Genomic DNA, 26,913 nt, shown 5'->3' with positions numbered 1-26,913 from the left:
GCGCGGCGCGTTCGAGCGCCCCCTGGTGGCGCCGTTCTCAACAGCTGGCATCAGAGCCGGTTTTTCACTCCGGGTCCCGACCCAGTGGAGGGAGTTCCCGACCCAGGCTCCGCAATGAGGGTGCACATACCAGGCCTCTGGCCCTCATCGCAGACAAGGTCCAGCGACCTGGCGGCTGAGGGGACCCTCAAGGCTCTGCCCTCGATGCCTAGGCCCGAACTGAGGACAGTCTGTCCTTCCGTAAGGTCTACTTTTGCTCTCTCCAGCTGCAGCCGCCACCATCCCCCCAACCCCGCTCCCCCACGCTGAGGAAGCCTTGGGGTTCTGGCAGCTCAAGCAGTGATGAGCACTGGGGCCAAGCAGACGGCAGTGGCCACGAGCGTGGTCACTCTGGAAGGGGATGGTCACCTATCACCTGTCCAAGGCTGCCCTTGCTGCCCATGGATCCCTTCCCCTGCCCCCTTGTTCGTCCCACCCTCTACCTCTCTGGGGAGGGGAATTTCCCAGAGTCTGGCCTCTTTGCCTGAAGGGACCCCAGCCCCACCTTAGGCTCCAGGAGTTTCCAGCTGTTGGCCTTGAGTTGCTGTAGCTCCAGGAACTTGAGGGTCACATCCTCGATGGAGAGCTGTAGGAGGTCCCAGAAACCCGCCAGGTCCTGGAAGGTGGGCACAGGGAACGCAGTGGGATCCTGCAACAGAGGAAGATGGAGGGAAAGTGGTCAAGGAGGTCTGAGCCCCAGCCAGGACAAGAGAAAGTCCTATCCACCCTTACTGCCAGGAAGCTCAGCCTGGGAGAGTGAGTGGGGGCTGGGAGACAGGGGGACAAGAGCGAGCCCAGGCCTCCCCTTCTTGTGCACAAACACCTGGTCCTACCTCCAGGCACAAGACTCACAGCTACCCCAGCAGGCATGCAGGCCTGGTCTCACCTCTGGTACACACTCACTCTGGGTCACCTGCCTGTCTCACCTCCAGCACACACACACTCTGGGTCACATGTATCTGGTAGGATCTACTACTACGGGCACTCACCATGCTTTGCTGACACAGCCGGAAGAACTGCTGAACCTTCTGGGACAGGAGAAGTTGTGTGCTGCCCACAGCACTGCGGATCTTCTCCAGGACTAGAAAGCAGAAGGAAATTCAGGGAGGGAAATGATGCGTCTCCTTCCCCAGCCTCCACGAAGTCTGCCCTGAATGACGCTGACCCCTCGGTTGCTTGGCACTGTGTATCCATCAGTCTCCTCCAGCCCCAGCCCCATCCCATCCTCAAGTTCCTAACAAGTTCTCGCTCCACTACACCAAGACTGTATCCTCAGACACTGATGTTCCCTCCTTCATACAGCCTACATTTCTTGAGTGCTCATCCTCCTTTATCCTTTCTCCCTCCCGTATCAGAGAACAGACGGAAACCAGCCCCAGCCTAGCCCTATAGCCTTGGCCAGGGCATTAGCTCAATGACCACCCACTGGCTAAGCTTTGTTCATCACTCCCCAGTGCATGCAAGACTCCTTGGCTCTTTAAGAATGACCAAGTAATTTCACGTACATAACACATCTTCATAGTCACTGTCCCCTCAACTCAGAGATTCTGGGGTAAGACTGTGTCTCCCAGTGGATCTGACTTACAGGAAGGGCCATGCTCTCCCTCGGGCCAGGGCCACATCTCCCTGGCTGAATCTCCCTCTTCTGTGCCTCAGACAGGATCTGACATTGTGAACTGCCTCCCTCTCTGTAATCTTGGTCGCACCACCTGGATCCCCACACCAGTCCAGATCTGAACGGAGTTCCCTTAGTCCCCATAAACTTGGTGATTTGGACTAGCAGCCATCCATAGAAGGCCCAGCCCTTTGGCCTGCAGTGTCTGCAGTCCCAGCCCTGGCCTCTAAAGCTGCACCATGTGCACCCTGCTCCCTTTCAAGAGCTCCCAGCATGTCTTGCTGCCGATGTTGACCCGCCACGCTCCAGTGCAGAAGACCAGTGAGGCACCAACCGAAGGGGCCTCCTGTTACACTGCAGCCCCAGCCACCCCCATCAGGGTCTCCTGAGCACACACGAGGCCATGGTCCCCAGAGTCCCTTGTTCCGATGCCGTGACTCACTCTCCTCGGGTAGCTCATAGTCCTCCGCCTCACGCTCCATCTGCTGGCACCAGTGCTCCAGCTTCTCCACCTCTGCCCGCAGCATCTTGATGAACCACTCGCCATCGCGTGGGCAGGGGGATGCGCGGCCTGAGTCAGGGAGGCTACGTGAACCGCGCTCTATCCAGGAGTCACGGCGGCCGGCCCCAGGGCCGGGGGTGGGGGCGGGGGCAGGGCCGGGCGACCCATCGGTGGCCGGCGGCTCGTACGGCAGTGGGTAGCCCTCGCGGTAGGCCCACTGGCCCTGCGTGTGGACCGTGCGGAAGACTGAGTAGGTGGGGGCCCGGGGCCCAGGCTGGGGCTCAGAGGCGTGCCTCTGGAAGGAGCGTCCAAACTGCAGGGCCTTGTCTTCTGTGGCCACCGTGGCCAGGCCTGCCAGGCCCTCCAGCTCCAGGTCTGCCTGCACGCCAGCCGTCACACTATTGGAGCGCTTGAACCTTGCTCGCCTGGGGAGAGGGGTGGCTGTCATCCCCCATTGCCCAGGCTCATGCCAGCTCTCACCCCCACCCCAAGCAAAAAAAAGGAAGGGAATGAGAAAGGGAACCTACAAAGTGATGGACATTAACCTATGCACTTTAAATATATTGGTCCTTGCAACAGCTACATACATAATATACCTACCTATTGCACTGCCTCTAGATAGGGGTGATATCCAAGCTATTTAGCAACCAGTTCAGTCCATGGACAGAGCAGATGCTGGCATACACCAGGCAGAGCAGGCACAGACCAAAATGCTGCAGCAGTGCCCTGGAGAGGTTAGATTGTGGGGTGGGCTAGAGGGGTCAGGGAGGAGCCAGGGTGGTGGCTCTTTACCAGTGAAGGCAGAAGGTATTTCAATTTTTTTTTTTTTTTTTTTTTGGAGATGGAGTTTTGCTCTTGTTGCCCAGGCTGGAGTGCAATGGCGCGATCTTGGCTCACCGCAACCTCCGCCTCCCGGGTTCAAGCGATTCTCCTGCTTCAGCCTCCCGAGTAACTGGGATTACAGGCATGCGCCTTTTGTCTCTTTTTGGAAGAGACAGGGTTTCTCCATGTTGGTCAGGCTGGTCTCGAACTCCCGACCTCAGGTTATCCACCCGCCTTGGCCTCCCAACGTGCTGGGATTACAGGTGTGAGCCACCGCACCTGGCCGAAGTATTTCAATATTTTAACAAATTCTATGTCTATGCTAGTTTATACCAGCTGCACTAGAGTGTCCTCAGCTCTACCTAGAGATGAGTAAACTAAGTAAACCCAGCTTCAAAGTAGCAGAGCCAGGATTTGGACTCAGCGCTGCCGGGCTCCACAGTCCAAGCACTTCCCACTGCACCAGCTGCTAGAACATCACAGGAAGAAATGCCTTGGAGCAGCTGGAGGTGGAGTGGGCCTGCAGCTGGGAGGACTTCTCTAGGGACCCCGATGGCTCAGCCCAGAGCCTGGCCAGACACAGTAAGTCAGTGCCAGTGGAGCTGAATTAAGTTGTTTGCAGGAATGACATAGGGCCTGGAAATTTCTTGTCTTGAGTTAATAATATGCAAATCTTATGCAAACCAAAAAGTCAACTGGCCGTGTTCATTTTTTCCCTGAATTCAGAGTTCTTTTCTATAAAGAAGTCAGTGGCCGCTTAAGATGCATGAGGTTGGGACCAGGCAATACTTTAAGAAGTGGGAGTCAGGAGATGTGGGAGGTGGGGGATAAACAGAAGATCAAGGTTTGGAAATTCAAGGACCACAAAAGAAAAGCCTGTGTGTCCTGAGCTACCTCCACCCCTACATGGTCAGAAGGGATTGTGGGCCCAGCTCTAGGGTCCCTCCACCTCCTCAAGAGACTCTCCCAACCCCCGCAACTTCAGCCTTTCTCTTGCTGCCCAGGCCTTCTCTCCCTGCCTGCCTGCCTACTTCTCTCCAGCTGGCAGGCTGCCTGCTGGGAGCCTGTTGCCATAGAAACCAGGCCCAGAAGGATGCTGCAGGACCCAGGAAGGAGAGATGCACTCATGTGCAGTCTCCAACGAGCCCTATGTCCCAACCCCCACCCAGAGAGGGAGAAGGAGAGAGAACATATCCTCATTGCCTCCCACACAGTCTTCCCCTCAGTGTCTGCCCTGTCCTGCCCTGGTCAAGGTTTGCATCACCATCTGCCCTGATGATTAGACTGGCCTCCTTTCAGATACCTCTGCCTCCATCAGTACCCTGCAGAGGAAGAGCACGGGGCCAGGAGTTAGCTCTGAGTTCTAATGCTGGCTTTCTCACTGTGTGCCTTTGTCACTCACCCTCCATCTAGGTCATCCAATGTGTATGTGTGTATGTATTTAAAATATATGTATTAGATATAAATATACACACATATACATCTAAAATACACGCATATATACAATTATAGAAATAGATAAGTAATTGCCAAGGTAGTTCCTCTCTCTAAAATTATATTTTGCATATTTTAAGATCTGGGGCCCTCCCCAGTCCACCCAAGACTGGAATAGTCTTCCTAAAGCTGAGCTCTGCCAAGTCATTCCCCTACTCAAAACCCTTCCACAGCCCCCTACTACCGACAAGACAAAGTTCAGACTTCCTGTACCAGCATTATCTGAGGCCCTGATGTCCTGGACACAGTCCTCCTCTTCAACCTCATCTCCCCCACATTCTCCTTGTTCCTTGAATCGACTAGAAGCGATCCTGACTCCAAGCCTTTGCACACGCTACTCCTCTGCCTGAAACGGCCTTCCTCCTCCTGGCTCCTTGTCCATTCCCTGCTTAAGTCCTGTTTCACCTGTTTCACCCTCCACTGCCCACGAGACCACTCCTGAGTACCACACCTCCCTCAGCAGCCCTCCTGGCTTCAGAGGCAGCCCTGCCGTTCAGGCAGATTGTTCTCTTTCTGGTGAGAGTCTTGAGTGTCTAGCTGCACTGTTAGGATGCACCTTGACTTGCTTTGAATGTTTTTGTGCCTTTGTGCTCTAGTTAGCTTGTGGCTCCTTCAGAGCTACAGCTGTTGCAAACCACAAAGGTAAAGGAGGGGGTTGCTCCAATAAATACGCGCCTGATGATCTGCCACACCTGCGTGCTTTCCTGTCACCCCTGCTAAACACAGCTCTGTCCTTCGGCACTGCCATGTTCGCTGCCTTCCGCCTGTCCTCTGAGATGTCTTGAGAGGATCCCATTCCATCGCGATGGAAACAGCCATACTGCCGGGAACAGAAGGACCAAGTGCCCCAGGCTGCATGCTTCTCAAGCCACTGCCTCAGTGAGCTCTCTCACATGTCTGCCTCAAAGGAGACCAAGGAAGTCGAGGAGCTGATGGGATGACCAGAAGCACAGTCCTCACCAACGCTCCTGGCCAGCAGCCAGAGATGTGTACAGCACAAGCAGGAGGCGCTTATCCCTGTGCAAGTGGCATTTAAAACCAGCAGTGTGGGACAAGCTCACCCAAGAAAAGAACAATGGATCCAAGATCCAAACCCCGGGGGAACACGGACATTTCAGGGGTGGGTGGAGACGGTGCAGCTCATAGAGGAGTCTAAGCCAGAAAGGAAGGGGGAGAAAACCACCAGAAAGTGACATAAAATCAGAGAGGGGACAGAAAGGTCTCATGAAGGAATGGGCAGCTAACATGGAAAACGCAGCCGGTTAAGAATGAAAGGTGCCCACGGATCTTGCAATCTGGAAGCCACGGGTGATCCAAGCAAGAGTGGGTTTGGTGGAATGTGGGGGCAGATGCAGACTGCAGCAGGTTGTCAGGAGGTGGAGAAAACTAGTCAAGGCAACCCTCAAAAAGCCTGGCTGAGAAGGGAGGAAGACAGAAGAGAATGTACTGTTAAAGAGGGATATTTTGTTTTGGGTGCTTCTTGCTTGCTGTATCCCAAGAGGAAAGAACCTGTGGTGTAGGCAGAATAATAGCCACCAAAGGAATCCACATCCTAATCCCCAGAACCCAGGAATATGTTACCTTCCACAGCAAAAAGGAATTTGCAGATGCGATTAAGTTAAGGATACTAAGAAGAGGAGACTCTCCTGGATTATCCTGGTGTAATCACATTTTATAAATGAAAGAGGGAGGAAGAAGAGTCAGAGAAGAAAATGGAATGACAGAATCAAGGTTGGAATAATGCAACCTAGGGACTCAACCCACCACTGCTGGCTCTGAAGATAGAAGCAAGCTGCAAGTGAAGGAATGCAGATAGCCTCTATAAACTGGGAAAAGGTGACAAATGGATTCTTCCCAGAGCCTCCCAGAGCCCAGTTTGAAACCCCATTGAGACTCTGACCCCAGATAATAAATATGTATTGTTTTCCATCACTGAATTTGTGATAATGTTTCAGCAGGAATACAACATTAACACAACCTGTAAAGAGAAATGAAATGAAGAGAGAGAAGAGAGAAGGAACCAGATATAAGGAGGATAAAAAAGAATAACATCTTCTAAGCACTTAGTATGTGCCAGGAGAAGCACTTTCCATGAATAAACATGCTCAATCCTCACAAACAGTCCCACTCTATGGATGTTAGTGTCAGCCCTACTTGTAGATCAGAAAACCGAGGCTTAGAGGGGTTGACTCCTAAGATGAAGGCAGGGCTGGTGGAAGAGGCAAGGGAAGATATCTAAGTAAGCTGGGGTTTGGCTTGGAAGTGGACAGAAGTCCCACCAGTTGACCCCAATCATCACAATGAAGTGGGCGATGGGGGGTGGTTATCTGCTGGAGATGTCTGGGGAGTAGGGGAAGGAATGAAAATGAGCAGCTTTGGGTGGGGGCAGCAGAACAGAGCGGTTAGGCCCGTGTGCTCTGGAGCCTTGCCCGGGTCCAAAACCCAGCTCGGTGGCTTGTGCCTCATTTTCCCATCTGTAAATGAGAATGATAATAGTAGCAGTTCATAAGATTGTTGTGAGATAATATCCATAAAGAACTCAGAACAGCACCCTGCCTGCCCATTGTGTTAGCTATTCTAGAGAAGTAGAATGGTTTGCAGCTCTCACTGAAAAGAGAGGGAGCTGGACAAACACAATCATCGGAATGTAGCACTGAGAACCCGGCTAGGGCATTGTAGTTATTAATTATTATGATTGCTGTTGATCATTTCCATCTGTTCTCCCACAGCGCTTTGAACAAAACTCTTTTATACTCCATATCACATTGTATCATGGCTGGTTATTTGCATAAGTGTCTCCTCACTAAATAGGGCAGTTCATCACACTGGTTGGTTGGTTGGTTGGTTGGTTGGTTGGTTGGTTGGAAGGAAGGATGGTAGAGACCACTAACTGTCTTCCAAGATCCACTCTCCATTTCCCCCTTAGTAACAGAACCCCATCATTTTATGCTGGACACATGGCTACTTTGAATAAAGATTCTTTCCCAATCTCCCTACCAACTAAGTGTAGCCATGTGCCTAAGTTCTAGCCCATGAGATAAAAGTAGAAGTGGCATGTGCAACTTCCAGAAAGTGTCCTTAAAAGGAGGGGGTATGCCCTTCCTTGTCTCTTCCTCCTTCCCGATCACCAGAATGCAGACATGATGGCTGGACCTCAAGCAGCCATTCTGGAGCATGAGCCCAAAGGGAAGTGCTAAGTGGGGTGGGGGATGAGGAATAAGATAGAAGCCTCCAGGTCCTGACACTGTGGGGCATCTACCAGACCTCAACTAACTCTCCCTGGATTTCCTCTAAGTAAGAGAGAAATAAACTTCTATCATATTTAAATCACTGTTGTTTGGGGGGTTTTCTATAACTCACAGTCAAACCCACTCCTAACTATAACAGATGAATTTTTAGAATAGTGAAGTTAAGGGCTTATGTCGCTATTTAGTTTTGGATTTGGCAGTATTTGCTGTGGTCTCCACCAACAGCTGTCAGCACAGGATAAAAACTGGCTTCAGCTGTGAATTGTCATTAATGCGTAACAATGCGTTCACAATATTTTCTCCCAAGCCTTTAAATGTGGCTGCAGAAGCCTCCTCCCTTTGAGTGCTCCAAGGTGACAATGATTACATTCCTGATGATTCTGCAAGTTGTTATCATGGTTACTTCAGGGAGAGTTTCCACTGCGATTCTACTTCAGGGAGAGTTTCTACTGTGATTCTCTGGGGGATAACATAAAAGCCTCTGGGTAGAAGCTGGATTATCCCAAGAGACACAGTATCCAAGGAAAGCTCTATATCCAGAAGTTGTCAAGAGGTTTTGCCAGGAGTATTTGGCAGCAGGCAGGAAGGGTGGGAGGGGGAGTGGGCAGGGAGGGGGAAGGACGGTGTCATTTCAACTAGGCATAGCCTTCAAACTAGCTTCTATAGAAGCTCCTGTATGAAGGCATCTAAGAGCCTAAACATATAATCAAGCAGGGGTCACTGAACCCACCACTCCAGCCTGGGGGCTGTGACAGGGATGCCAAGGTGGGGCTAGGGTGGGAGATTCAGGAGGAGTCATGAGGGTCAGTCAGGAACCGTCCTAAAGTTGCAGGCTCAGGAATGGAGGTAGCATCTGTGCCCAGGGCTTTGGGTAGTCAGCTTCATATTGCTTTTGCAGGACTGTTCTTGGAATATAACTTAATGGGTATGGAAGCTTCTTTCCCAGGCCTCAAGGGGCCATTCTTTCAGCACATACCCTTCCCAAGCTCCCAAAGCTAGAAATGACCATAATGTTAAGGAAAGGGTAGGCAGGTCTTCCTCCACAGAGTTCTCCAGGTGGCCCTTCGTGGGCACAAGCAGGTATGAGTAGGGTTGTCAGATAAAATATAGGACTCCCAGTTGAATTTGAATTTCAGATAAATAACAGATTTTTTTACTATGAGTATGTCCCAAATATTGCATGTGACTTACTAAAATGCATTCATTGTTTATCTGATCATCAAATTTAACTGGGCATCCTGGTGGTTTTTGTTTCTTTATTTTGGTGGGTTTTGCTGTTGATGTTTTTGGTTTTGTTTTTGCTAAATTTACAATTTAAGGTAAGGTCTGTCTGGGAGGAATTAGAGGTGGAAGATACAGGCAGATCCCTACGGTTAGAAAGAGTTGGAGGCAAAAATCCCATTTTCTATGACTTCAGAGGGCCCCTTGCTAATATTCAGCAAGACATCTGATGCATCCTTTTATCATGGCCCAGAGTGTGCTGGGTCTAGGGAAACAGGTGCCATAAGGACATGTTGAGACACGGCTGGTAACTGATTAAGTATGTTCTCTCTCACCACAAGGCCTTAGCATATGCTATTCCTTCTGCCTGGAACCTTATCTCCCATTTTTCACTCAGTTAATTTTTGTTCATCCTTCAGATCTCCACCCAAATGTCACTTCCCAGGGAAGCCATGCCTGACCCCTCTGGCAGACTCAAAGCCCCATAGTCTACACTGTCATGGCTCACATGCCGTTCCTTTGTGGCAGCCGGCACAGCGGCTACATTATTAATGAGATTCTTAGATTAACTTCGTGGTAAGCTTTGCATGGGCAGGAGCTGTCTCTGGTTCTGCTCACCTTTGCATCCTCAGTGTCCAGCACAGTGTTTGGCAAATAATACAGATCCAATAAATATCTGTGGACAGATGAATCTTGGCGGGGGGTGGGGGTGTGCAGTGGAGATAGAACTGAAGGGGTGTCAGCCCCCTCCCCTTATATTCTAAGCCAAGTCATCACTGACACTGGGCAACTGGAAGGACTCACAGACAATTCCCAGACAGAAGGGACAATAAGTCCAAAATCCTCACCCAAGAGGTGAGCAGGGAACACCCTGAAAGGCAGAAGAGAAGAGACCTTTCCTGCTCAGCAATTTTTAAAACCAAAGTATAGAGAGAGAAACAGATACTGGGATGAGCGAGACAGCAGTAAGGACAAGAGAGTCAAAGAAAATGGGGCTGGGCTGTGTGTGGCGGGCCAGGCCTGAATGCTGGCCAGGCGAGGCTGCTGGAATTCATGGCTCGCTTTTATGCACCAGTTGGGGCATGGTGTGTGAGGAGTCAGACTTAAAGTGCCAGGGACATAAGGGACAGAAAGGACTGGGCAGGTGTATGACTAAGGACGCCTGCAGCAGACAGGCCAGGGAGCCTGGCCAAAGAGATGGGCCAGATTTCCCCTCTCCCCACCTGTCACTCCCTCTGAATTCCCAGTGTGCTCACCTGTCCCAGGCAGTTTGGTTCTTTAGATGCTTATTCAACACCATGTCCTCTACTCAGCCCACCACATCAAGACTTCACCAAGCACTTACACAAGAGCAAGGAAGGCCACGTTCTCTGCCTGTCCCTTCCCTTCCCTGACTTTCACTCCAAAATGCTGCTCAAATTGGCCCACTTCTCTCTGTATCCACTGCTATCAGCCTTACCCAGACCACTGATCAATAGAGTAGACTGAATTAACTTAGGAAGCTCCCACTCACACCCTAAACGCATAGAAATACTGGGTTTTTAAAAATCAAAAAGGTGTTTTTGCTACAATGCTGGGTTTGAAAATAGGAATGAGAAATTTCCAGGTATCAGAAACAGGAAGGAAATTCAAAGCACATATAGTGAGAGGGGGTCTAAGCCAAGTGAACCACAGGGAGATCAGACCAGACATATGCTAGAGGCTGGATGAAAACGCTGAGGGAGGATGAGAGGAGAGACCCCAAACCTGTGCAGCAAGGGGAGCTGGAAAGAGACCCTGTGCGCAAAGTCGGCAGCCAAGAAGGTCTGTTTCATTTGCAAACTTGGACTCAAAACGCTCATGCCAGGGATGCAGGAATGTGGCCTGGAAGGAGGATGCTGGGAAATCGGAACATGAAGGCTTCCTTGTGTGGAGGTGTGGGGTTCAAATGAGTATTACCTGTGAAACACAAGAAACCTCAAGCCTCAAAGGGAGATATTAACTTTAAAACTTCAAGCAGTGCTTCAGCATGAAGGAAACTGAACCAGGAGGAAGAAGAGGGCAGTAAAAAACAATAGTGAACACACAAATTACGGAAACACGTTTGTAAATCTAAACTGTTAAAGCATAAAAGATACAACAGCAGCTGATTTCACAGAGACTTTTAAAGAGGTATAATCAAACTACTAGATAAACATAACATGGAAGATGGGAGGAGAAAACTAAGAAGGAAATTAAAGTGTTCCAAGATTCTTGTTTGGTGCCTAAGAAGGACAGAAGTACTGACTAATGTTAGACGTTATTAGGAAAATATGAAATTAAGTATATCTGTCAAATGTTTAAGGGAAATCACTACTAAAATGTAAACTTCCAAACCAGTGGAGTGAAGAAGAGAAAGTAAACTCTATTTACTGTTGATCAGTTCAACATAAGATAAAAAGAAAGGGAGAAAGCAAAGAAAAAGCATGTCAACTAGAAATAAACTCAAGTCAAGATGATAGAAATAAACTCAAGTCAGTAATGAAAAATATATACATGGATTAAATATGTCTAAACTCTAGCTATAAATCGCTTATAAGCAACACATATAGGCCAGGCATCGTGGCTCACTCCTGTAATCCCAACACTTTGGGAGGCTGAGCGGGGTGGATCACCTAAGGTCAGGAGTTCGCGACCAGCCTGGCCAACATGGCGAAACCCTGTCTCTCCTAAAAATACAAAAAAATTAGCCAGGTGTGGTGGCACATGCCTGTAAACCCAGCTACCCAGGTGGCTGAGGCAGAAGAATTGCTAGAACCCAGGAAGCGAGGTTGCAGTGAGCTGAGATCACGCCAATGCACTCCAGCCTGGGTGACAGAGCAAGACTCATCTCAAAAAAATAAAAATAAAAATAAAAAAATAAGCAACACATCTAAAACATAAGGATATAGGAAGGTTGAAAATAAAAGGATGGAAAAAGATGTATTGGAAAATTAACCAAAAGCAAGCAGCCATAGCAATAAAAATCAGGTAAAAAAGACTTCAAGGCAAAAGCCATTAGTAAGGATGAAAAGCAGCCTATTTAATAATAAAAGAGCCAAGCCACCAAGAAGATACAACAATCATAAGCTTGAATGCTTATAAACAGCACACTCTCAAACTGAAGTAAAAATCAACAAAGTTACCAGGGAAAATGACATATCCACAATCATGGTGAGACATTTTTAACACACCTCTCAGAACTGATAGATCAAATGTACAAAAAAAAGATAAACATTTGAAAAATATAATTTATAAATTTGACCATATATGACAGCCGTCCCCAACCTTTTTGGCACCAGGGACTAGTTTTGTGGAAGACAATTTTTCCAGAAGCTGGGTGGGCGCGGTGGCTCACGCCTGTAATCCCAGCACTTTGGGAGGCCGAGGCGGGCGGATCACGAGGTCAGAAGATGGAGACCATCCTGGCTAACATGGTGAAATCCCGTCTCTACTAAAAATACAAAAAAAATTAGTCGGGCATGGTAGCAGGCGCCTGTAGTCCCAGCTACTTGGGAGGCTGAGGCAGGAGAATGGCGTGAACCTGGGAGGCGGAGCTTGCAGTGAGCCGAGATCGCGCCACTGCACTCCACCCTGGGCGAGAGCGCGACTCCGCCTCAAAAAAAAAAAGAAAAAAAAAAATTTCCAGAAGCTGCGGGGGGGCGTAGTAGGGGATGGTTTGGGGATGATTCAAGTACATTACATTTATTGGGCATTTTATTTCTACTATTATTATTACATTGTAATATATAATAAAATAATTATTCAACTCATCATAATGTAGAATCAGTGGGAGCCCTGAGCTTGTTTTCCTGCAACTAGACGGTCCCATCTGAGGGTAACGGGAGACAGATTATCAAACATTAGATTCTCATAAGGAGCACACAACCTAGATCCCTTACGTATGCACGCAGTTCACAATAGGGTTCAGGCTCCAATGAGAATCGAATGCTACCGCAGATCTGACAGCAGGCGGAGCTCAGGCAGTAATGCTCACTCACCTGCTGCGCACCTCCTGCTGTGCCGCCTGGTTCCCAACAGGCCATGGACAAATACCAGTCCCCGGCCTGGGGTTTGGGGACCCCCTAATACATGATATATATACATATAATGAAGGAGGTCTCAACAAATTCTAAGCAATAAATATAATAGATACATAATATGACCACAATGTAGCAAATTTAGAAATCAATAATGAAAAGGCTGTCCCTTGTCAAAAAAATTCATTTGAAAACTAAAAAAAAAAAATTCTAAAAATTCATAGGTTAAAAAGGAAATTACGACAAAAGTGATGAAAGATGAAAGTTACATATTCAATATGTACAATAAAAATACCGCTTTTCAAAACTTATGAGATATAGCCATAAAAGGATATAGTTATAAGGGAAATTATAGCCCTAACAGCACATGTTAAAAAATAAAAAATATTGAAAGTTAGGGATGAATTCAAGAGGCATAAAGAAAGACAAACACAGCAGACAAAAGAAAATAACCAAAAGTAGAAGGAAGGAAATATTAAAGATTGCTCACCAAAACAAAAAACTAGTTTTTTTCAAAGACGAATAAAATGTAAGTTTCAACATACGTATTTTTTTCTTTCCCCCCCTTTTCTTTCTTTGACACAAGGTCTCAGAGTCTCAGAGACAGGCTGAAGTACAGTGGTGTGATCAGAGATCACTGCACCCTCAAACCCATGGGTTCAAGTTATCCACCTGCCTCAGCTTCCCCAGGAGCTGGAACTACAGATGCATGCCACCATGCCCAGCTAATGTTTGCATTTTTTGTAGAGATCAGGTCTCACTACGTTGCCCAGGCTCATCTTGAACTCCTGATCTCAAGCAATCCCACCTCAGCCTCCCAAAGTACTGGGATTATAGGTATGAGTTACTAGGTCTAGCCTAAAAATATGTTTAATTATAAAATATACAAACCTCAGGCAAGGCTGACTCAAGAAAGAGAGGTAAGACATAAATACATGGTATTAGAAATAAAAAGGGAGCCAAGCACAGTGGCTCACGCCTGTAATCCCAGGACTTTGGGAGGCTGAGGCGGGCGGATCACCTGAGGTCAGAAGTTCGAGACCAGCCTAGTCAACATGTGAAAACCCGTCTCTACTAAAAATACAAAAATTAGCCGGGCATGGTGGCAGATGCCTGTAATCCCAGCTACTCGGGAGGTGGAAGTTGCAGTGAGCCAAGATCACACCACTGCACTCCAGAGTGAGACTCTGTCTCAAAAAAAAAAAGAAGAAGAAATGCAAAGGGAGATATCAATATAGAGATGCAATAAATATTGATAACATTTTAATACTATGAGAAAGAATATTTGTGCCAAAAACTTTGAAAACTGTCAATTCTTATAAAATGTTTCTTTTTTAAATAAAATATAAATCACCAAAATGATTCAAGAAAAAAAATAAAACCAGAATAGGTCAATAGTCACTAAAGAAACTGAAGCTGTAGTTTTAAAAGTCTCTCCTATCCCCAAAAGGCATCAGGCATAGATAATTTTATAGGTAACCTTTACCAAACCTAAAGAATAGATAAGTCTTGTCTTACACAAATTGTTCCAAAGAACAAAAACACAGAGAAACCTACCAAATTCATTTTAGGAGCCTATCTTAGCTCTAATACCTGAATTGAAAAGCAGTAAAAAATTGTAGGCTTACAATTATTATGATATATCACTTATGATATATTCATAAATCTAAATGATTTAAAATTTTAAAGTAGCAACTGTTCAAAAATCTAATAATGTATATAAAAATAATATAGCAAAACTGTAACAAAAACCCTTAGAGCTCCACATAGCTATTCTTTGTCTTTAGTCATGAGAACCCTGATTCTTAGCTATGTAGTTTACACCCTCCACATTGCTTCCCAGCTAAAAGACTATACCCTACAGCGTCCCTTGCAGCTAGGTGCCACCATGTGATGAGATTTTAGCCAATGTGATGAAACTGGTTGTGTGTAACTTTCAGGAAGTCTTTTTAAAAAGGATGGACTGCATCCCTCTTCCTCTTTCCTCCTTCTCACTGCTCAGAATGCAGACATGACTGGGGGAGCTTGAACTTAAGGTCCCTAGACATGAAGTGATGTACAAAATAGAAGGAGCCTGGAGTTCTGACACTGCACTCCCTACATCTAAGCTGGCTTTTTTTTTTTAAGTGAGAGAAAAATACACTTGTTTAAGACACTACTGAGGCCCTGTGACTCACAGCCAAATTTAATCCAAACTGACAATGGAATCAAGCAGGGTTTATCCCAGGAATGAAAGAATGGAAAATCCATTCATTCATATAATTCGCCATGTTACACATGGAAGGAGAAAAATCTATGATCATCTAAATAGATTCTGAGAAAACATTCAATAAAATTTCACTCATATTTTCTATTTTAAAAAATAAAAATAAGATGCTTATCCAACTAGGAATAGAAAGGAATTTCCTTAACCTGACAAATGGTATCCATCAAAATTTGTAGCAAACATCATCTTGAAAAACATAGCCACTAAAGTCAACACTACTGAACAGTGAACAGAAGTCCTATTCAATGCAATATTACAAGAAAAATAAATGAAAATACAGATTTAAAAGAAATATCTTCATTCACAGAAAAATAACTGACTATATAGGAAGCCCATCATGATTTTCAGATAACCTGTGAGACTAATAAGAGAGACCTAATTCAGCAGCAACGTTACTGAATACAAAATCAACATACAAAACATACAAAACCTAACAGTAGAGGCCGGGTGTGGTAGCTCACGCCTGTAATCCCAGCACTTTGGGAGGCCGAGGCGGGCTGATCACCTGAGGTCAGGAGCTTGAGACCAGCCTGGCTAACATGGCAACACCCCGTCTCTGCTGAAAACACAAAAAATTAGCCAGGTGTGGTGGCGGGTGCCTGTAATCCCAGGTACTTGAGAGGCTGAAGCAGGAGAATGGCGTGAACCCGGGAGGCAGAGGTTGCAGTGAGCTGAGATCATGCCACTGCACTCCAGCCTGGACGACAAGAGCAAAATGCCATCTCAAAAAAAATAAAATAAAAATAAAAGTAAATAAACCTAACAGTGCTACCACACACTAGCAGTGCCTAGTTGTAAAATGCAATAGAAGAAAAACATCCCAATCACAATAGCCACCACATTGCAAAACACAATCACCTTTCTTCTGGATCATGAAAAATCCTCCTAACTAGCCTTCTCGTTTCCACTATTGCTTTCTTCGAATTCATTCTCCACTCAGCAGCTTGTGATCTTTCATGAACATAAGTTAGATCATGTTGCACTCCTTCTTTAACCTTTACATGGCTACTCATTACTCATAATTAGATTCCAATTCCTTATCATGTCCATGCTCTGCATAACCTGCCCCTGCCTGTTCTCCAATTAACTCCCTTCCCACTCCCCTGCCCCACTCCACACCAGCCACATGGACCTTCTTTCAGTTCCCGATGCATGTCAAACTCTTTCCTGCCCCAACACCTCCACATATGCTATTCCCTCTCCCCTGAATGCTTTTCCTCCAATCATCACCTGAGAGTTCTTAGTCAATCCTCAAGTCTCAGCTTAAATGTCACCTGCTTAATCTAAATAAGGTCCCTTCTTCTCTCTTATCTCCTCCTTTTTCTTTCATATTCCTACGTAATATGCAATAAAATCCCACTACTTATTATATCATAATGTGTTGTCATATTTTTATTCAAGGATTATTTATTCATTGCCTTGATTTCCCTCTAGACCATAGCTTCTGTGAGGGCAGAAGTCATGTCTTTGATGTTTCCTGAAGCATTTAACACAGTGCATAGGAGCTGTCATACAACACGTGCTTAGTAAGTATCTGATGAATGAATGAATCAATCAATCAATGACAAGAGTTTGCTGATTTAGCAAGAGTCTCAGCTAGAAGGCCTGCAGCACTCTTCCCAGGATTCAAGGGTTATTAGGAGGAATGTGGGGAACCCCCACCCCCCTGGACCTATCTAGACAAGGAACCAAAAAGCCTCTAAAGGGAGTGAGTGGGCTTGGTGGTCCATGGGATAGCACTAGAATTGGGGGTGGGTAGGATTCAGAACATAGAGTTGCATCCATCCATGACTCCTACCCCATCTCTCAATAATTCAAGTCACAGATTTGCAAATTGGGTTTGCCATAAAATGCTATTCTTCTGAAATCTTTGTGGCACAGTAAAAGTTTGGTGGACAGCAGGTTTAGAAGTCATGCAGGCAACCAGGGCAGCATTATGCCACCCTCGATGAAGGCATTTACAGCCCCAGGAGCATACAGAACTTCACGGAGCCAAATCAGAAGTTGAGAAAAATGGTGAATCCCATAGGAACACCAAAAAAACTTCATCAGGCACAAACACAAGACATCCCAAGGACATCCCAGAAATAGCTGGGGAAATCTGGGCGAAGGACGGCAACTGGGAACAGAGCTGCGAGGAACCACTGCTAGTGGGACACCGGTTTTTTGTGTTTTGGGTTTTTTTTGAGATAGTCTCACTCAGTCACCCAGGCTGGAGTGCAGTGGTGCAATCTCAGCTCGCTGCAACCTGAGGCTCCTGGGTTCAACCAATTCTCATGCCTCAGCCTCTCGAGCAGCTGAGACTACAGGAGTGTGCCACCATGCTCAGCTAATTTTTGTATTTTTAGTAGAGATGGGGTTTTGCCATGTTGGCCAGGCTGGTCTCAAGCTCCTGGCCTCAAGTGATCTGCCCACCCTGGCCTCCCAAAGTGCTGGGATTACAGGCGTGAGCCACCGCACCTGGCCTGGGACACTAGTTTTATTCCTCCAGTCGTATGGCCTGGGAAGCTCAGATACCATGAAACCGTTATGGCCAGCCCCTGGCAAGCTCCCAGACACCCTTTCTCCCCATAGGCACCCAACAACAGAGAGGCCTCTTTCTGGTATCCCCTCCAGAGCTGGCAATGCTAATTCTTCAGTGAAAATTAAGGAGTCAATGTTTCTGAGGCCACCTAATGCCAGAATAGTGGCTGCTGCTAATTGTACTATCTCAGGTACACCACAGACTCAGGCATGTAATAGGTACCCCCAACTGGTTAAATGCTTGTGTGAGCCAAGTGAGGAGGAGTGTTATATCTGCCAGGGGCTCCTGAGAGGCAATCTTCCTGTTTGTTTCTTTTTGAGCTCACATACTTGTACACCACAGGATGTAATGAGGGATTGGCAGATCCTATCATCCCCTGGAAAGGACAATTGCTGGAGGCCTGCTCGGCACCTACATGTAACCTTTCCCATTCTCTCCTTCCCTGCAACTGCTGTGTATCTCCCGTCTGCCTCTGAGCACCTGGGGTGGGCATGGGCACAAGAACTCTAGGTTTGATGACTCCTCTGGTGACATCTCTATGGAACAGCCCCTGTGGCTGCTCTGACCACCCTCTATAAAAAGGCTTGGTCTCACTTCCAGGAAAAGAGGATGTGCAGGGAGACTGGGCTAGTGGGGACACTATGCAGCCCTCTCTCCTCCTGTCTCCCAACGAAGCCTGGGCACTCCCACCGTGACTTACCTCTTGTCCTCTTCCACCTGCACTCCAATGGAGTGGAACTCCCTCCGGCTCCTGTTCTCGGTGTCCGAATCTGAGATCGTCTCCACCTGGTGGCAGGGTGGAGGAGTCAGTGGCTGTGGCGAGCCAAGGTGAAAGCCCTTCCCGGGGAGAACGGCTAGCAATGGCTGCGCCCCAAGCCAGCTGGCAGGTCCTGCAAAGACCATCTGCCTGAACAAGATGAGAGACCCAGGCGGTAGGTCACAGGCCTCAAAGTGGCAACCACTGGGCACGGCCCTCCAGCCCTCCATTAGTCAGGAGGGGCGATGGTGCCAGGACGAGGGACGAGGGAGTGGGCGGGGGCTGGCTGGAGCAGCCCCGTCGATGTCCAGGCACGGGGTTCACTTGCAGCTCAGGGCAAGCCAGAAAGAATGTCGATATATCCAGAAGGCCGCTTCCAGCCCCTCACCCCAGCCCCGACCGACCAGGGTCAGAGCCCTCGTGGGCGCCTCCCCGTTCCATACCTGCACCCCAATGGACGGCCGCCACTTCCGCTGCCGCGCCAGGCTCCGCAGCTCCTCCCTGCCAGGGATGGTCTTGATGATGAGTGTGGGGGGCTTGGGGCTGGCCCGGGGCGGCACCGGCGCCAACTCCAGTGTGCGCGCACCCATGGCGGGGCCGTCCAGCCCGTCGGCGGAGCTGCAGCGCCGGGCGGGGCCCTCGGCCGCCGTGAAGCTCTCGTGCGCGGAGTCGGTGCTGCTCTGGGCGGTGATGGAGATGCGGGGCGGGGCCTGGCTTCCCGGCGGGATGGGGGGCGGGGCCTTTCTGAAGTTGAAGGCTGTGGCCGGCGAGCGCAGAGACGCAGTGGGTGAGGCTCGCGGCCCTGCCTGGGTCCTGGGCCCGCGCCCGACTCCCACCCTCAAGAGGCCCTACGGGACCCTGCAGCGGCGCGCACTCCACATGCTGCTGCACACACGCCAACGGACGCTCTCCCCGTCATCCGACCCCGGGAGCGAGCGATCTGCGCGGGTCACAGCACAGTCGAGGGGGAGGCCAGAACCCGGACCCAGGGCGCTCTCCTGCCTAGGGCCGGGCCAGGGGCAGGAAGGTGTACTCACAGGAGCCGGGCCTCCCTGAGACAGCGGCAGGGGTAGCGAGGAGGGGCAGGCAGTCGTCGTCTTGAGAGCAGCCGGCCTGGATGGCCCGGAGGTAGCTGTGGCTCCGCATGCGGAAACAGCCGGGCAGGTCCAGGGCGTCCACGGCCTGGGACTCCAGCTCCCCAAACACCGACCCGCACACGGCCTCCAGCTGCTGGTTCAACTCATCGCTGAGCTGGGGGGCAGGGGGTCGGGAGGACAGTTATAAGGTGCCGGGAGGGGGTGGAAGTCCCTGGGGTGCTCTGCCTTAGGGGAAGACCTCTCTATATCTGCAGAGGCTGTAGGCGACTCTTCCGCATTTTAACTAAAAGAAACCCTAACTCTTTGCAAAGAAAGATGGGGGCATCTCTGCCCCACTCTGCTCCCAAGGCTTGTCTTGGGGCCCAGTCTTTCCTCTAAATATCCCACCCCCACCCCCACCTCCACCCCACCTATGCCTCTTCCAGGTGTCTGGCTGGCTGCACTCCAGACTGCAGACCACCATGTTTTTCTCTCCACCTAGTCCCATCCCCTGACGTTTCTCTCACCTGACCCCAACAGAGAGGACCAGGGACCTGGCATGCACCCTCCTGCCCAGTATGGGGGTGGGGACTTCATGGAGGACATCTTTTATTATTTATAATCCATTACATTACAAAATTGATTGAAAGCTCTGTGTATATATATATATACATTATATATATACACTATATATATATACACTACATATATGTACTATATATATACTACATATATACTATATATATATATACACTACATGTATATATGCTATATATATATAAAATACCAACTGGCAGGATGGAAACTAATGCGTAAGTGATGGAGCAAAGTTATTAACCTACCAGTGTCCCAAGCCTTCCCCCACCTTCTTTTTTTTTTTTTTTTTTTTTTTTTTTTGAGACAGAGTCTCGCTCAGTTGCCCAGGCTGGAGTGCAGTGGCGCGATCTCGGCTCACTGCAAGCTCTGCCTCCCGGGTTCACCCCATTTTCCTGCTTCAGCCTCCCAAGTAGCTGGGACTACAGGCGCCTGCCACGACGCCCGGCTAATTTTTTTGTATTTCTAGTAGAGACGGGATTTCACCGTATTAGCCAGGATGGTCTCGATCTCCTGACCTCATAATCTGCCCGTCTTGGCCTCTCAAAGTGCTGGGATTATAGGCGTGAGCCACCGCACCCGGCCCTTGCCTTCCCCAACCTTCTATCCACTCACTCGGGTTCTGGCTTAACCTGTGGGTTCCTTCTCTACCCTCCCCCACTGAGGAAAGCTTAGCCATTGCTGGATGAGGTTCTGGTTTTGTTTTTCGTATTTTGGTGGTGCAGAATCCATGGTGTTAAAAAAAAAAAAAGTTAAAGTATGAAAAAAAGCAAAACAAAAATTTTGTTCGTGGAACTGTGCCGCACACCACCACACGAAGACTAAATATACCACAGAGGTTGCAGCTTCATTCACATTACAAGAGAGAACTGGTGCAAAGAAAAAGTAAAGGCAGGAAAAGGTGCTACCAGAGGTAAGTGCTACACCCAGAACACAGGTGACAAAGTCCTGAACATTGCTCAAGATGGGCACATATTTAACCCTGAGCTTCCAAGCAGGCAAAGCATCAGGGAGTATAGCCTCAGAGTTGCCTGCATGGGCTATGCGTGAGACTTCTCCTAGATTCAAGTGCTGGCTCTACCACTTCCTAGCAGAATGGCCTGGGAAAGTTAAAGTTTGGGGGCCTCAGTTTGCTCACCTGTCAAATGGGAGTGATAATGGTACCATCTTCATATGGCTATTGAGGGGACTGAAAGAAAAACATGTGAGCCTTTTGGTACAGGTACTGGCACATAGTAAGCCCTCGGCTAGCGGCATGCGAAGGTCTCAGGGCCTCCCTGGTAAACACAGGCCAGATGCCCATGAGAACCACAACAATTCCTGTCCCTGAGACTAAGAGACAATCATCCCCTGTGGATGATTATGTAGAGTCCATTGGATGAAGTCATGGACAAGGTCCTCGACAGCATCCCATGGCAAACATAACAGCAAGTATCACATGGCTGCATCTTGTGACATCTCCCAGGAAAGATTCACGGCATTATATTTACGTGCAGTCAACAGAGGCTCAAAGGAGTGGACTGATCCATGTGTAAACTGCAGCTCAGTGTTTCCATAATTCAGCCTCCAAAGCATAACATGATTTCACTGGATTCTACTTCAAATAGAGCCATTTCTATTCCAATCTATTAATGGGCAAACAAGACCCAGAGAGGGCAGGTGAATTGTCTAAGGATGCCCAGCTGGTAGGTGATAAAACTGAAATTAAATGTCATGCTTCCTGGCTCCCATGTAAGGCTGATTGAGCAACAGATTCTCTTGGGGAGCTTGTTAAACCTACATTAACTCAGGCCCCACCCCAAGGATCTGAACCCAGGGTTAACAAAACACTTCTCTTGCTTTGGCTGCTTAGAAGCTCAGAGCCAAATTTGCTGGAGATTTAGATTCGTTGGTTCCAATGTGGGCCTACTAATTGAAAAGAAGGACTGTCTGAACTTTTTGAAGCTTTTTCTAAAGGAGCTTCATTACAAGTGTATGGAAATCCCAGGCCATGGAAAATCAATCCGAGACCCCGCAGAAGTTAAGTTCTCTCATATTTGACTGACACAAGCCACACTTGTGTGACAGTTGTGGCTTTCACCATGATGCTCTGTCATCTACCTCTCAGCCTTTCTGTCTCTGTATTTCTGGGGCACCAAAGACAACAGTTGCCAGTGTATTTCCTAAAACACAGGAACTGAACTAACTCCTGCTATTTCTGGGCTAGGCTCAAGACACTCCCCAATTAGAACAAATGCAGCCCAGAGTGTCCCTCTTGGAGCACAGGGGAGCTAATCTAACCCTAGCAGAAAGCACGCTGGTCTCGAGTCCAGACACCAGGGATGAAAGGAATCTCACTCTGTTGTATATTTCTGTATCTCTAGCCCTCTTCTGTGTATAAAGCACTAGGCATAATATCTGGCACACAGTAGATGCTCAATAAACTATAGCTACTATTATTAGCAACAAGAGGCTCTTAAATCGCAGTGACAATACCACTCAGAATGAGAAGTGCCTCTTTCCCTGGGGTTCTGCAGCTCTTGAAATCCCACCCACAGGCAATACTCACAACCAATTCTATCCAAGGCAGACAAAAGAAGGTGAACAACTCCCTGGGGTCATATACCCGCCAGCTCAGCTGGCCAAGAGGAGCTTCTGGGGTTCCAACAGGAGACCAGGACACAAGGGAAACACGGACTCAGAGACTCTCAGAGAAATATTACACCCATGTTGATCTTTACTATCCTACAATTATAAAACTGTAACATTGTACTGTGAATGCTCCTATTATCCCTGCACTGACTTCCACCCTGCTTCCCCCAACATCCACTTACAGGAGACTCAAAGTCAAAGAATCCTCTTGGGATGAGATCCTTAGCCTTTCTCCAAACCAGACTGGAATCAGTAGCCATTTCCAAGCTCATGAAATATTTAAAGTAAAAATGCTTTGTGTCTAATTGGAAATTGTCCAGACTAGAGTTGGTGGGTCCAACAGGGGGCCAGGCAACATCGTGTATACTTTACTTGAGTTATTTAGTTTAGATAACCTTTAGAAAACTCTCCCATTTCAAAACATTGGATAAAATATAACAAATGTTGCTTTATATGCATAGCTGAGCTCACAAGAAAGCGAGATAAGTCCCCAGGGGACAAAAGCAAAGAGGAGACTGGAAAATCAGAATATTAACTGTGTGAGCCAATGCTGCAAACAGCCCAGTGGAGGCGGGAGGTGGGGGCAGGGGCTGTTGGTCTCAGCGTTTTGGTAAAGGCTTAGGTTTTAACACCCACTTGGGCATAGGAGGAAGGCTTTGGGCCCACATGAAGCGCGGAATTGGAAAGGAGAACCTGCATAAAGTTAGGAAAAGTGAAACCTTTGATGAAAATGTAGACTAGAATAAAAAAATTAGTCATCACCACAGGCTGATGACAAGGAAGCTGGTCTGAAGTACAGGGATGGCGGGAAGGGAAAAGAGGCAAATCCCCTAAGAATCTGTACCTACAAGCTGGTCCTCACACAGCCACGGTACTGTGTATCTGCATGAACCTTCATGGGCCACACCCCTAAAATTAAAAATTAGCATAAAATAGTTCCAAACCAGGGATATTCCAACAGAAGCAACTGCAAAATATTTCCTGGGGAACTCACTCCTAACCCAAGCTGCTCATGCTTCTCACAGATAAATTTCCATTGAAGGTGAGTGTACTATGTGGGAGACAGCCTCTGAAATAGCTCCTAATGATCTCCATCTCCTGGAACTCACACCCTTGTGTAATCCCTTTCTCATGAGTGTGGACCAGACTTATTGGCCCACTTCTAATGAATAGAATATGGCAGATACAATGGGATATCACTTCTGAGATTAGGTTACAAACAGACCGTGGCTTCCATCTTAGACACCTTTTTTTATTCTCTTTCTCTCAAAGCCTTTGCTCTGGGGGAGGCAAGCTGCTATGCTGTGAGTAGCCCTGTAGTGAGTCTCACATAGAAGAAATTGATGTCCCTGGTTAGTAGCCAGCAAGGATCTGTAGCCTGCCAACAGCCATGTGAGTGAGCATGGAAGCAGATCTTCACCCAGTGAAGCCTTGAGATGCTGCAGCCTTGGCCAACACCTTGATTGCAACTTTGTGAGACACTTGACCCAGTCGCACCCAGCCAGGCTGCACTCAGATTCCTGATCCACAGAAACTGTGAGATAATAAATATTTGTTGTTTAAAGATACTACATTTGGGGATAACTTACATAGCAATAGAAAATACAAATTGTGACATAAACAAAAACTAACTTTTATTGAGTTAAGCCATTGAGAATTCAAGATTTCTCTGTTAAAGCAGCTAGTGCTACCTTAGCTAAAATAAAATAACTTCTAAATGATGTTTAAAAGTTCCAAGCTTAAAAGATAAAACTGAGAACAGAAGAAAATACGACTCTAAAGCAGGACAAACTGTCAAAACCCACCATTTTATCACTCTGCAAATCAATCAAAGACATACAACAAAGAAACATGTATTCATAAAAATTACTGGACTTTGGGTAAGAATAGCACGACTCTATAGTATTCTTGCCTGAGGCTGCTCTCGTTCACCAGGCTCCCAATGCTATCAGTTGCAATACTTCAACAAACGTGGTGCCGCCTGTGAAAAATCAGCTGCTTCACTGCCTCTGCCAGAGGGCTCCACTTAATTTGGAGCATTGTCAGTTATAATATCAAGAACAGGAAAGGCCAGAAGCACTGTTAGGCTGGGTTTCAGCAATGTTTGGGCCAAACAATGGACTGGCAAACTAACCAGGAATTTATCAGAAAATTCCAGGGAGTGAGACAGACCAAGGGAGTTTGATAAGCTCTCCACATATCTTGGGTTAACTCGAAGCTGGGTGAATGCACAGCAGAGACCAGAGAAGCCTGAGCCACCCACACATCCCTAGCCAATGGAGCTTATATATGTGCGCAGGGGAAATAAAAGAGTCTGGTGAAGAGTAAAAGCCAGGGTAGGTTTGAAAACAACCTGAACTTTGCCCTCCCCAGCTCACACATAGAACTATAGGCAGACAGAAAGTCTAACTAGCTTGAGGTTCTTGAGCACAACCTCCGAAAAATCTCTGGCTGAACACTAAGCTATGCAGATATGGGGGAAATCCCTAAGAAACAAGGCTTAAAATAAAAATAAGAAGGAAATAAAACTGAATGGAAACATTAGAGGCCACATGTTGTAGGGAAGACAGATTTCACAGATTTCATTCAGGGATTAACAAACAAAGCAATAACAATCTTCAAGAGGAAAACATAATCTAGAATTACTACAATATATTATCTAAAATGTTCAGTATTTAACAAAAAATTATGAAACATGCAAATAAACAAGAAGGTATGCATATCCCCAAATGTTGCTTTTATCAGACAAAGACTACAAGGCAGCTATTATAAATATATCAAAGAATTAAAGGAAACCATGCTTAAAGATTTAAAGGAAAGCATGACAACAATGACTTCATGAATACAAATCACAACAAAGAGAGAGAGATTAAAAAAAGGAACAAATGGAAATTCTGGAGCTGAAGAGTAGGGTAACTGAAATTAAAAATTCAGTAGAGGGGCTCACCATAATAAATGATCAGTAAACATGAAGATGGATCTGTATAAATTATCCAATATGAATAATGGAGAGAAAAAATATTAAACAGAAATGAACACAGCCTCAGAGGCCTATGGGACAACATCAAGCGTAGCACCATACATGTGATGGGAGTTCCAGAAGGAGGAGGGAAAAAAAAGAGGAAAAGGAAGAGATAGGGCAGAAAAAAATATTTGGAGAGACAATAGCCAAAAACTTTCCTTTTGTTTTTGTTCTCGTTTTTTGTTTTTGTTTTTTTTAGAGATGAGGTCTCACTATGTTGCCTAGGCTTCAGTGCAGTGGCTATTCACAGGCACAATCATAACATAGTGCACTACAGGTCAAACTCTTGGGCTAAAGCAATCCTACTGCCTCCACTTCCCAAGTGGCTAGGGCTACAGGTGCCCACTACTGTGCCTACCTACCAAATTTAATTAAAAAACAAAAAACATTAGAGATCAAAGAAGCTCAATGAACCTAAAGTAGGTTAAACACTAAGAGATCTATATTCACACAAATTACAGTCAAAATGTTGAAAGCTGAAAACAGAAAATCTTAATAGCAGCACAAGAAAAACAATTCATCACATAGAGGGAAACAACTCACTTTTCATCAAAAACAATGAACACCAGAAGGCAGTGGAATGGTATATTCTAAGTGCTGAAAGAAAAATAACTGTCAGCCAGGAATTTTATATCCAGCAAAACTATTCTTCCAAGATGAAGTAAAAATAAAAACATTTCCAGATAAATGTAGACTGAATAATTTATTGCCAGGAGACTTATATTATGAGAAGCACTAATGGAAGTCCTTCAGGCTAAAGGGAAAATAAAGTAATACCCAATGGTAACTCAAATACAGAAGAAGAAATAAAGAGCACCAGAAATGGTAAATATGTGAAATATATTTCACATATTAATTGAAATTCACAGACCTTCACATCTTAATGTGGTTATTGATGTGGTTGGACTGTCATATTATTTTTTGATCCTCTGTTCCTTCTTTACTGTCTTCTTTTGTATTAAATCAATAAATATTTTAGTGTACCATTTACATTTATTTGTTAATTTTTTACTATACAATTTGAGTTACTTTCTTAGTGATTGCACTAGGAATTACAATGTATAT

General features: G+C 46.8%; 1 protein-coding gene across 3 annotated transcripts in view; it reads right to left on the bottom strand.

The window, feature by feature from the left end:
- Positions 1-26,913, bottom strand: part of DLGAP3 (DLG associated protein 3) — a 67,833-nt gene that overhangs the window by 5,100 nt on the left and 35,820 nt on the right. For all 3 annotated transcript variants that reach the window (XM_034960881.4, XM_003812563.5, XM_034960876.3), the window contains 6 exons: positions 19,563-19,776; positions 18,969-19,282; positions 18,469-18,554; positions 2,097-2,581; positions 1,029-1,120; positions 545-688 (listed from right to left, as the gene is read on the bottom strand). In XM_034960881.4, coding sequence (XP_034816772.1) covers positions 545-688; positions 1,029-1,120; positions 2,097-2,581; positions 18,469-18,554; positions 18,969-19,282; positions 19,563-19,776 — 1,335 coding nt within the window. The remainder of the gene's footprint in view (positions 1-544; positions 689-1,028; positions 1,121-2,096; positions 2,582-18,468; positions 18,555-18,968; positions 19,283-19,562; positions 19,777-26,913) is intronic.

Source organism: Pan paniscus, chromosome 1 (assembly GCF_029289425.2).
Source record: "Pan paniscus chromosome 1, NHGRI_mPanPan1-v2.0_pri, whole genome shotgun sequence".
Lineage (NCBI taxonomy): Eukaryota > Metazoa > Chordata > Mammalia > Primates > Hominidae > Pan > Pan paniscus.
The sequence above is the reverse complement of the archived record's forward strand: the minus strand, read 5'-3'. Positions and strand labels throughout refer to the sequence as shown.